We start from the raw sequence: 12,846 nt of genomic DNA on the forward strand, positions 1-12,846 counted from the left end.
CCATGTGTGGTCCCACAGTTCCTGCAATAGAACATGAGTCTCAGCACAGCTAATGAGGTAGATACACTGGCTCAGAATTTGTGAAAAGTAACCAAATTGTGTTTCCCTGAGCAGTGTTCTTTCCCAGCTAGCATTGCAGAGCTCTTTTCTACAGGCAACAGCTTCTGTCTCTGCAAGTAACAGCTAGATTTGCCATGAAAGAACTGGCAAAACAATGCCCTTAAGTAGGTGCTAATTATTTCAGGCTTAAAGGATGGACTTCTAAGTAGTAGAACAGGCATATGAAACTTGTGCTCTATTCCTTGAGTTTCTGTAAATTCGAAATGGCAGGTCTCAATCTCATGTACACCAAATGGTGATTCAATATTTAGCATTATACTGATATCACTGTTGGGATGTTTTCTTTCTTTTAAAGGCTATCACCCAAATAGGTGAGAGGCATGGGATCTATGATGATGTGATCCATAAATTGATGTGGGTGTGTTGGATCTGGATCTAAATCATTGTTTAAAAAAAAGAAAAAAAAAGTTGTTTTTCATTTGCAACTGATTGGATGTTCACTGTAAAGAATAACAAGCCATTAGGCAATATTCAGTAACTCCAAACTTGTCTCCTAATTTTAGGGATCACAAAGTTTAACAATAACAGAATTTGAGCCAGAGGACCTAGAAACTCAGCTGTATGGCGACAGATACCCAGGTTATAATGGACACATCATAGCAGACAAGCTAATCCAGAACAGAGATGAGCAGAAGCAGCTTCAGCTGGCAGAGGAGAAAAGAATTGAAGATCACTGGGGGATCTTTGAGGCTGAAAGAATAAGGCAGATTGTAGAAATGGAAGAACAAAGAGAAATGGAAGAACAAAGAGAAATGGAAGAACAAAGGTGCCAAGAACTTGAGCAGGTGCAGAAGGAGCAGGAGAGAAGGTGTTGTGAAGAAGAGAGGAGGCAGTATCTCCTTGAAGGAGAGACATCTTTGAAAACAGAAGAGCAAACATGCCATAAAGAGGAGAGAAGACTGCTGGAGGCTGAAAAGAGGCAAGAGCTGGAGGAGCAGAGTTGGCAGGAACTGGAGAAGCAGACACAGAAGGAGTTGGAGGAGCCACAGGGACGAGAGCTGGAGGAGCAGAAGTGCCAGGAAAAAGAGGAGCAACAGAGACACGAGGTGGAGGAACAGAAGCAACAGGAATGGAAGGAGCAACAGAGACAAGAGCTGGAGGAACAGAAGCACCGGGAATGGAAGGAGCAACAGAGACAAGAGCTGGAGGAACAGAAGCACCGGGAATGGAAGGAGCAACAGAGACAAGAGCTGGAGGAACAGAAGCACCAGGAATGGAAGGAGCAACAGAGACAAGAGCTGGAGGAACTGAAGAACCAGGAACGGGAGGACCAACAGAGACAAGAGCTGGAGGAGCAGAAACACCAGGAATGGGAAGAGCAGAAATGTCAGGAGCTGGAGGAGCAGAGGCATCAGGAATGGGAAGAGCAAAGGCGCAAGGAGCTTGAGGAGAAACAGAGACGAGAGCTGGAGGAGCAGAAGCGGCTGGAGCTGGAAGAATTAAGACAACATGTGATTGAAAAACAGTGTCAAGAGGAAGAAGAAAGAAGTTGGCTGGAGGGACAAAAAGAACTCAAGGGAAAAAATAAGGAAGAAAACGAGAGACAAGAGCTAGAAGAGAAAGAGCTTCAAGAAGCTGAAATAAAACTGAAGCAGGAGAAAGAAGCTGAGAGCCTCAAACAACAGAAAAAACAGGAGGAACAAAGGCAGCATTTGAAGGAGAAAGGAGAAAAGACAGAGAGGGAACAACCTCAGCAAGTAATGGATAAGAAAAAGAAACGGGAAGAGCAGAGAAAACACAAGCTCACAAAACAAATGCACTTGGAAAGTACGGAAAGTGTGCAACAAGATGAACTGAAGCAGCAAAAGGAACAAAATGAACAAGAATGGAACAAGCTGGAAGAGCAGAGGGTAGACACAGAAGGACAAAATCTTCAGCAAAACCAACAAGAAAAATCCTTGGAACAGCAACAGGACAAGGATCAGTTGTGTTCTGGAGGGGCTGATAGGCATCTGGTAGAGGAGAAGCTCCAAGAAGGATCAAGATCCCAAAAACTCAAACAGCCAGAAAAAGGGAATAAAACAGCAGAAGAAGTCCTAGCCCAGAAACTGAAGAGAGAAGTTGAGGCGCAGGAGCAAAAGCGAATAGGGGAAGAGCTTCGGTGGCAAGAGGTAGACGAAAGACAAACTGCATCCAGACCCTTCACATTTCAAGTGTCTTCTGGAGATAAACAGATCATATTTCAGAAAGTAAATCTGAGTCCAGTCATGCCTGTCAAAGGAGCAGGACTCTCTTCTCCATCCATCAAAGACTGCAGGATGCACACTGCCAGCAAGGGCTCCCATACACTCCCGTCATCTGTCTGTGTACCCCATACAGCTATTTTGGTTACTGGAGCACAGCTGTGTGGCACAGCAGTTAACTTGAACCAGATAAAGGACACGGCTTGTAAATCGTTACTTGGCTTAACAGAAGAGAGAAAAAATGTGGACATTCCTTCACCAGAGAAGGCCCAGAAAAAAACCCAGGATCCCAAGCCCAGCAGCAGTAAAGTGAAATATGCACAAGAGACATCGAACAACCAGGCTGTACTAGCTGAGTGGGCCTCTATCCGCTCCAGAATCCTGAAGAACGCAGAAAACAGCAAATATGAGAGAGACCGAGGAAGTGTCTGCAGACACAGTGATGACTGGACACCCCGAGGACGGGGTGCTCCACATGGCAACTTGAGGAAGACTCTCTCTGCCAATGCGAAGTTCTCAATAACACCAGCATGGCAGAAGTTTTCAGAAGCTTCAAAAACCAATTCAGACGCTGAGAATATAAGTGTGGCAAAAGGCAATGAACCAGTGGGAAGAATCACTGGCTCATGTGCTGACTCAAAGGAGGATGTGGCTTCCACTTTTAAGGATAACTTAGCTGAAAAGGCTAAGGAGAAAATGGAAACCCATAGAGAAATGACAGACAACACAGAAGGCTGTAAATTTGCAAAAGATCTTCCATCTTTCCTTGTTCCAAGTTTTCCTCATTCTCCAGGTAAAGAATTACCCCAGGCAGAACTTCCTGGTGCTCAGGAAAATCAGCAGAATAACATCACAAAAAAAGCAGATAAACCAGCACCAAACGGAGAAGAAAATGTTTCTCCTTTTGGGATAAAGTTACGAAGGACAAACTACTCTTTACGTTTCCATTATGATCAACAGGCTGAGCAAAGGAAAAAGAAAAGATACAGTGCAGGAGATAGTTTTGATGGTTTGCCTGACCCACTAGTTACAACAGAAGGTGAGAGAGAATCCGCTGTTTTTGCTCCGCAAGAGAGTACATCCTCTGGCATAGGGAGAGTGAACATCCTTGGTAATGTGAAAGACTCAAAAGACTCTTCAATTACCGTGGTGGAGTTTTCACACCCAGCAGGCACACCAGTGGTCCTACCAGCCACTGGCCAGAGCACTTTACCCCCTGATGAGAAACCAGCATGCAAGTCACTGGTCCCACAGAAACCTGCTTTAGCTCCAAAGCCCACCAGCCAGACACCACCATCGTCTCCTCTCTCTAAAATGAACAGATCAAACCTAGCTGATACCCTAGGGCAAAGGTTGGTTAAAGCTGAATCAGACGGTGGCTGGAGAAAAGAAGACAGAGCAAATGCAGTGCACCCCACACCATCCAATGAGTACAAAAATGAAGAGGAAGAAATCAGAGAAAAGAAGTCATTTTTCCCATCTATAAGTATTCCATGGAGAGAAAAAAATGACAAAAAGCCTGAGCCACTGAAGAAAGGTATGTATTTTTCAAAGGTCATTTAGTTATTGTCTGCATTTTCAAAATGAGATACTGGAGGTCCAGAGGAAGAAACTTGGTCTTAAGATATAATTTTTACTTGGCACATTATTTGTGGAGTACCACTATTTTGCTTTGGGTTGTCTGAATGAATGGGACTTCCCGTCCCCACAATTTAATTCAGATACACACAAACTCAGTGTGACCAGTGCGACCTGCTTAAGGAAGTTAATTTCAAGGAGGTAGTTGAAGTGTGTGTGTTTTTTTCCTTGACAGAGATATTACCTAGTTAGTCAGATGATAGACTCTGTTCCATGTGTAATGGTGTCATGGGAGCAAAGGAAGTAATTTTTATAATTTACATTACATTGTATCTATTTTTTAGGGGAGTATTATGAAACTTAAAAAGTACTAAGATCTAGGTCCCCTTATAGTGCCTACCATGGGCAAATTCTCTATCTATCTAACCTGATATAGCTGGAGGCAGGAGTCTGCATTTCAGAGGCATTCTTCAGTAATAGAAACAATTACAGTAGCCATAGTGGCTCTTCAGAGGAAGGCTGAAAGCCCCTGTGGCTTGAAATAGTATTCTGTACAAGAGTGAAAATTTGCCTGTCAGTGCAAGCACACTCAAAAGAGCAAGGCAGGAATTCAGCATTTAATCGGGAAATCCCTATTTTTTCCATTCTTGAATTTTGCAAGCATCAAGACACTTCTAAAACCATATCTCAGTGGAACTGCTGCTTATTTTTACAAGTTTTTACAATTTTTCCTTTAACTCCCATTTTTCAATGAGGATTTACGGGAACTAGTTAAGAGGCACAGCTGCTGGCCTGGGAGCGCAGGGCCCGGGCCAGTTCAGCGTTTCCATGCTCACTGAGCTCTGCAGGAGCACCTTTGCACCCTAGTGCTGCTCCCTACCACTCACGGCTCTATACTGGGTGCTAGCCCCAGTTTCATGCATGCTACAGGAAGTCAAACGCTCAAGTGACAATTTGAAAAAAAAAAATTTTTAAGAGGGGCTGCATTTACACAGTACATCATTTCAGCCCCCTTCTTCTGGCCAAAATTCGGACATTCTTCTTCGCTTAATTACAGCTGGAAAACCAGGGAACTGCAGTACATAGTGGCTGGATCCCTTTCACATCAGAATTATAAACAATCAATGCATATGTATAACTTTCACCTAAGTATCTCACACAGTGAGAGTGCTTGTAGTAAATTAGGCTGGAAGTCTAAGTGTCTGGGGTAGGCTTTTTCACAAAAAAAGGATAAATTTGGACAGCTGTACGAGTGTGTTGAATTTGGTCTTATTCTTGAGGCATAAAAACTGTTTCAGGATTTGACATACAGACCACAAAGGTTTGTGAATGGCAAGGCATTCAATGGGCTGAGCTCCAGAGTTTTCACAAGGTAGAGAAATGGTACGGGTTTGCTTGAGACAAGAGACGTGCATTACTTAACCAATTCTTCTCATGTTTTCTTTCAGAAAAGCCAGTCCTCCAGAGCAGGCACTCTTTAGACGGCTCTAAATTGATGGAGAAAGTTGAAACTTCACAACCACTTTGGATTACATTAGCGCTGCAAAAGCAAAAGGGGTTTCGTGAGCAGCAAGCTACGAGGGAAGAGAGGAGACAAGCCAGAGAGGCAAAGCAAGCAGAGAAGCTGGCTAAAGAAAATGTAAACAACCTTTAGAAACCTGCCCATTAGAAATACTGATACCATAATTATAACTGTTAGCTAGTTTTATTATGTGAAAGGGATTTTTTTTTTTTTTTATGTTTGGTTTATAAGATTTCATAAAAGCTAAAACGACAGTGAGTAAAAAGTAGTTTGAAAATTTGGAGTTCCCTTTTTGCAAAACTGAGACCTCCAGGAGAAAATACTGTGCAATAGTGTGACAATTTTAGTGTAAACTCTGATGCCTTAATATCAGGTGGCAGTTAATGGCGATCATAAGCACGACCACTGCACAGCTGATTGAACAGGAGAATTGTATGCAGCATGGTTCTTTCAAAGCTTGATGTTAAGCCTTAATGCTTGGGGAATAACAGCTGGAATACTCATTTATAAGTGAATATAGGTGAATATTAGTGAGTTTGAATTTGTTTTTATTGTCACGTATTATTTGGATAAAATGCAGATGAATGAAAGAAATGAACTGTCATGTGAAACATCCAAATGCCTAAAGCAGGCACAGAATTCAAGTATCACTTCTTTCCTGTTCTCTAAATAGCTACTTACTATCCATGGTTTTCTGTTAGTAAGAAAAACACTTCTACTTATAGTACAACGTGATGCTACAAAAACAGTGATGCTGTATATAGATACCACAGATAGTAAAAAGGGAGATGATGGGGGTAACTAAGTATATTTTGCTGTTTGTTACAAGACCCAAATTTATGATGGACACATGCATAATTACAGACGTAGATAACTGGCGGAAGAAAACAGCAGTGGGTGTGAAGTTGCCCACAGATGCACACGCTGTGTTTCAGTGCTGTATTTAACAGGTAGGGCTGGCTCAAACTGTTCGGTATTTTGACTGAAATGACAACATGACAAATTTAACTTTGTGGGTCTTTTTTTTACAGTCTCTAATAACTGTTAGTTTTAGAAGTATTAGCGTGTTTCGATCCTTTGCCGAAAAGGAAGGTTAAGGAAAGGACAGGTGATGAATGAAAGCATCAAGTGTGACATCTCTTACTTGTAGCCATTACATGACAGACTGTTTATCATCCAGCGGTTTTCCATCTCTGTTCTAGGCTGCTGTAAGTAATCAGTCAGAAAATAAAAGTAGCAGCAGCAAAACAAGCACACTGCAGAAATCTACAACTCAAGAAGACGAGAAGAAAATTGAGACTGCTGTGTCAAGACTAGAAAGAAGGGAGCAGCTAAAAAAGTCGAACACCCTTCCAACTTCTGTGACAGGTACAGTGAGAGATTCAGATTTACTCGAGGAATAATGCACTTCAGAAATGGTATTGCATGTTTTTGAGAAAGTGAATGAATTTGTTTTTTCCTCATATATTACCCCTAGAATTATAAATGCATTTGCTTTCAGCACGGAACAACACAACTTGTCCCGGTCTCACCTGCTGGCCATTATGCTGAAAGTACAGAATTTCAACAAGTTTTTACCAGGTTCCCCAGGTTATTAAGGCTGCTCTACTGCATTTCCTTAGAATTGCCCCAGTTCAAGCTTAAAAAATTAGGCTGTCTCCCCAGGCTACATCCAACAGTATTTTTGGAACATGACTAATGCACATTAGAGGGATTTGACTTACTGTGAATTGCAATTGCAGTACTGTTTTGTCTTTAGGTTGGGTGTTAGCACAAGGGGGAATGATACTTAACTTCTACAAAATATATTTGTGTAGGAAATAAAGCATATTGTGTTCCTACATCTCCCAGTTTGCCAAGGAGAAATCCTCACCCCAGAATATTTGGAATGAGTATTCTCGTTTCATTCAAAAATGTAAAAACTAATCAATTCAGTTGAAGATAGCCTGTCACTTTGAATTTAGGCCTTCTCCTTCCCAGTCACGTATTTGGTATGGAAGGTTGGAACCAGAACCTACTACTTTATCTGTCACCTCAGTTAAGCTGAAACAATTCCATATTCAAAAAGCAGGCAGGTTTAAATATTTCCCCAAAGGGCATACTATTTGGGGTGGTGATGGTTGAAATAGAGACTTGCCTAATATTTCTCTAGCCAACATTAGTCCTAGGCAAAAGGTTTTGGAGAAGAGTACAGATAGGTGTTGAAGAAACCTTTTTACAAGTTGCACAGTAAATAGCGTGGGCTTCTTGGAAAGTAAATACACATATCGGCTGAATCTATTCAGTAGCACTCCAAGCCAAGAACTACGGAATGCAACTGTTGAAAGCTATGAGGTAATTAATTTATCTGATAGTAAAGGCTAAACCAGTGCTACTCCTACATTACAGATTGTTCCAAGCTGAACAACCCGTACGCATGCCTATATTCAGTTGGTTCAGCAGCTGTATGTCCACACTGCAGCTGCAGGCCAGTGCAGATAGCCCTGAGAACTTGTTTTACTTGCAACATCTTGGATTGGACTAGATGATCTTTAAAGGTCCCTTCCAACCCAAACCATTCTAAGATCTTGCATAGATTGCCCAAAACTTTCCTGCTCCCTGTTAGCCTGCTTCCAGTGCCCAAACTGGCTTTGGAGGTAAGCAGCTGAAGCAGCTTTACGGCATTCCTGTCAACCTGTTAACAGGGCTCTACTGCAGCCCTACCGGGAAAGATTTGGTAGTGTCATGTTATGCTGTACATAGTTAATTGTAGCAGAAGTCAATCTCTAGCACAATAGATGATGTCAAACTAGATCAAAGAAGGGCCAAACCCCAATTATCCTTGGTCTGTCTGTCTGCACTAGAATGAAAGTTTCAGGAGGAAATTCAGGAGGAATTACCAATTTTGAGTTACCAAAAGTGAAAGCATAGAACTGTGTTCGCCCTAAAGGAAAGAGTGATTGGATTTCCGTGTGATTACTGGCTACGTTTGGAGCCAGGTAGTCATTATCAATTGCACAAATATATGGTATACAAGTATTGGTTTATTATGGATGATGACAGTGATTTGGGTATCCCACAATTAGGAGAGCATTTAAGGCAGAAGACCAGCCTAGAACATGTTTAAAATAAAAGTTTGCCAAGTCCTTTGCTAAGGACATTAAAGAAACATCCAAAACTTGAAGAAGTTGGTGTATTTCAGACTTGCACTTGAGTCTTGTACAACAGGAACTGATAAGCGGGTATAACCTTTAAAATAGCAAAAATTACCATAACCTTTAAAATAATTAGCTTTTCAAAGTGTCTGTCTACAGCAATAGCTGCTGCTACTGTTCATTTACTTATAGCTAAAAATACATGATTAAAGATGTACTAAAAAGAAAAACAAACAAATTTTGCCATCAATGCAATTTTAAAGCTTTTTAAAACATTCAAAACCTGAAAATGAAATGCAACTAGAAGTAATTTGGACTGTATCTGAACATTTAACAAAAAAGGCGTTTTGGCTCATAAAAAATAAAACATGTAAAGGGGGATTAGTGAGGAGTTATTTTGTAATTAAGATTTTTTAGAGTTACTCCATAGGTTTCAGATAGGACTCATTTCTATGCCTTCAACGGCATTCACTGTCTCAGAATTAAACAGTCTTCCCACCTGATGTTTCTACAGTTCTGCTCTGTAAAGCTGCTTGTTAGGAATCATTTGCTTATTCAACACATTTTCTTGCTGAGACAGCTGTTTGCCTTAATTATACCATATTAAAGAAAATGTGACAAACAGCTATTGGAAAAAGCTGGTTCATTTCTTCTTCAGGATAGTCTCATGGGAGTGGTTAACTGAGGCAGAAAAACTATAGGACCGCTTTCTTCTCTGTGCTTATTTAAGAACTCTAATCTGAAGAGGGAATCTAAATCTTATTGAATACAGTTGGGTTACACGTGTTCAGCGGCTGCATTACCAAAGAGAAAAAAAACCCAAACAAACCCAAACCAGCTTGTTTTCCCATTGTTTGCTACATTGCAGATGTAATTAAAATAGTTTATGTAAAGAAGAGTGACAAATTGGAAATTATTTCTTTGGATCTCACAGAGACTGAAAATTTTGTGCCTATTTTGTGAGTTACATTAGTTGGAGTCACCTCTGAAAAAGGAAACTCAGCTCCTCCTAACTTCATTATTTTGCAAATACAATAAAAAGTAAGATTTAATTAAAAGGGTTGGAATAAATATGAAGAATTAGATCAGACCATCTTTACAGAAAAGCAGCAAAATTTCTAGAATCCTGCAACAAGGCACAGGGTTCAACTAATGTTTTTTTCTCTTCCCCTCTCCACCCCAACAAAACCAGTGGAAATTTCAGATTCTGTTCCGTCGACCCCACTTGCAAAGGAGGTGGCCAAGAGATTCTCTACGCCTGATGCTAACCCTGTGTCAACAGAACCAGCCTGGCTTGCGTTAGCCAAGAGGAAAGCAAAAGCCTGGAGTGACTGTCCACAGATCATAAAGTAAACTGTAAAATTACATCTCTATTGCTGACTAGTAATTGCTTTCTTTTTATTTATTCAGCTTTTTACACATGACAAAACTGAAAATGCATGTATTGAAGGACTGAAAACTGAACTGATTACCATTTTGCTCTAGCTCACTGTAAAGTCTACTGAAGTCATATATTCCATTGCTTTGACAAATAGCTAAATGAGGTCACAGCGAAAATTTCAGAACCAGACTCTCTCAAAAATTTAAGAATGCTCAGATACTGGATGTAAATTTTAGCGAGTATCATAATAAGGGCCAGAACTTCAGTTCAGAAGCTCCTTACATTCTGTGGGTATTCGGTTCTGGAATTTTAGATCTCTACACTTAAGTGGAGATCTCAGAATTTTTTTTCAACACTCCATTGTTGAAAATTAAGGCAAGATGCATGTTCCCTTCTCTTATTCCTGAATTTTTTTTAAGTGTTAAACTGTATGAACTGTCAGTTCTACCTGCTATTTGAAAGCTTCTTCCCTAATGAAGAACTTTGGGAGATATCGTTCTATCTGCAAATGATAAGTAGAAAGACAGTACCATCCAAATGCTGAGGTAATTTCTTTCATCATAGGATTAATACACTATGTCTATATTCCCTCACTCCTAGCAAGAAAGCAATTCATCCTACATAACAAAAACCCCATTATTTAATCAAAAATCGGAAAGTTTTCAGAAAGAAGCCAGGAAGTCAAGTGTTTATTTAAGTGCATCACTGTTTGTGCTTGGCCATATTTAAGATGCATAGAAACAGTGAGTGCAGATTACAACTTTAAATCAAGCAACTGGAACTAAAATAAGTGAAACTATTCTTGTGCTCATGTAGCTGTAGAATTTGTCTCAGTAAGTTCCTACAGGAGTAAGACTTGCAGAACTGAAATTAACTGAGAACTGAACGTTAAGTCAGTGAGAGTCTCAGGAGTTTTAACTGTGTTCTTCCTGATTTTACTCCACGTGCAACTTCAGGTAGTTCAGATGACTTCCTGCACCTTGACCAATACACCCAGAACACTTCAGAAAGAAGTTTACTTACCCCATCTCAGGTATCTGCTGTGGCAATTGAACACTTTATTGCTTCTTGTAACTAAAATAGAAATGTTCGCCCCCTCCCTCTTACAAAAAAGTCCATAGTGTAATAAAAATCTTACTATCCTCAACATCCCACAGAAATACCTAGGGTGACTTTTTAAAAAGTCACCCTAGTAAATAAATCTGTAACACATCCGAGTTTGTTTTACAAGGAAGTCTTTTAACAAATTTGAATGTCTCCTCCTTAAAACCATAAGGCTCAAAGTAACCTTTAAGCCTACAACATCATAAAGGGAGACATTTTCATGAGAAGAAATTGCATTATAGAATGATACCACATATGTTTCATGGCAGTATTTTAGCCAAACTGCTGTATGCAGCATGAGAAGTAGCACTTTAATTATGCAGAAAACGGAATGAAACCTGCCGTATCCTCCCATTCCAAGAGTCAAAAAGGGCTTGTCAGCAAAAGTAATTATTGAATACTCTATTTCCCACCAAACAGAAAACAACGGTTCAGTTTCATGGTTACAATAGCACAAAAACAATTGATGTGTTAGATTGAGTAGATGTGCAGCAGCAAGATGGGTTTTCTTGGGTCGCTTAAGCCATCAGTTTTGCTCAGTTTCGTATCTAAAACCAGAATCTCTAAAGTAACTTTTTACCCTTAATGTAAGTATTTAAAATGTTTTATACAGAGATGGGGCAATGCTAGTCTCAAATGCTTGGGAAAAAAAAAAATACTTCACACCTTCAAAGGAAATCTCTGCAAGCTTATCTGAAGAAAGAATTGGGCCCATAATTATTTTTGCTCTGCTAGCACCATGAATTAGTGCATCTTAAATTAAATTTACACTTTTCCTGAGTTTATAAGCCTGCAGTATGTATTTCTAATTACAAGAAGTAAACTGCCTCAAATCCATCATTATGATTATTTCTTGGGAGAAGGAGCCAGGCAGAAATATGGAGAAGGTGAAGTAAATCAGGATTAAAGAATTAAAGATGCTGGTATTCTGAAATGCATAGCAAAATTAGGTGCTATTGTGCATGACGTAAGGATGCAATTTTCCAATACAAAACAGTTATAGCACATAGAATAGAGCTTTCATTAAGGATGGTCTTAATCTAAAGCTTCAAAGCAGAGGTTTTTTTCAACCATAAAGGTATCTAGTGTAATAATGGAAACTGTATTACGTACAGTACTTGATGGAAACATTTCTAAAGTGTACATGTTCAACAGTGACATTTCATGTTAAATTAACAAAAATTTGCACTAAATACCAATGAAGTGAAGTGTTACTTTGCTTTAGCTTTGTTGCAACCATTTCTGATAAAGTGTTAGAAATCTGTAAAAATAAAACCAAAACAGTACTACTGAGTTTAAAACAGCAAAAATGTTTTAAGAACCGAACAAACCACTATGTAGTATATTGTCTCAATTTTTTGTAACTTATACACACAAAATACCATTTCTTCTGACAAGGTTATATATGATTAACCTCTATGTTCATATAGTAATGTATAAAAACTATAAGATGTATAATTGTGGGGTATTTGTTGTGTACTTTTTTAATTTTTCAAATGTTTTAAAGTGCAATTGTTTATTATACTAATGTCATTTTAATTCTTATTAAACTATAACCCAGTCAAAGTTATCTAATCAATGATGTGTGTTCTGTCTCCTTTTGCTAATCATGTAGTTCAGGTTTGCATTTTACAGTGCTACAAGTGTCTTCCCTATGTGTTTCTGCTAACGATAAAGCAGAGGAACCAGATGTGATGAAGCAACATAGCCAGTGCAACTTCTACTTTACTTTTTAATTCAAGATGTTAGAATTCAAAGTAAATGGCTCATCAGAGAGAGAGAGAGATAATAGCTTCTACGATAGTTCTTTTAGAAGACTCATAA

The 12,846-nt window shown here is 39.5% G+C and overlaps 1 protein-coding gene across 6 annotated transcripts in view; it reads left to right on the plus strand.

The window, feature by feature from the left end:
- CRACD (capping protein inhibiting regulator of actin dynamics) overlaps positions 1–12,592 on the plus strand; it is a 149,324-nt gene extending 136,732 nt beyond the window's left edge. For all 6 annotated transcript variants that reach the window (XM_030029215.2, XM_030029517.2, XM_030029654.2 and 3 more), the window contains 4 exons: positions 624–3,840; positions 5,330–5,520; positions 6,606–6,771; positions 9,730–12,592. In XM_030029215.2, coding sequence (XP_029885075.1) covers positions 624–3,840; positions 5,330–5,520; positions 6,606–6,771; positions 9,730–9,890 — 3,735 coding nt within the window. In that variant the 3' untranslated portion in view covers positions 9,891–12,592. The remainder of the gene's footprint in view (positions 1–623; positions 3,841–5,329; positions 5,521–6,605; positions 6,772–9,729) is intronic.
- The last annotated feature ends 254 nt before the right edge of the window (positions 12,593–12,846 follow it).

This window comes from Aquila chrysaetos, chromosome 1 (genome assembly GCF_900496995.4).
Source record: "Aquila chrysaetos chrysaetos chromosome 1, bAquChr1.4, whole genome shotgun sequence".
Taxonomy (NCBI): Eukaryota; Metazoa; Chordata; class Aves; order Accipitriformes; family Accipitridae; genus Aquila; species Aquila chrysaetos.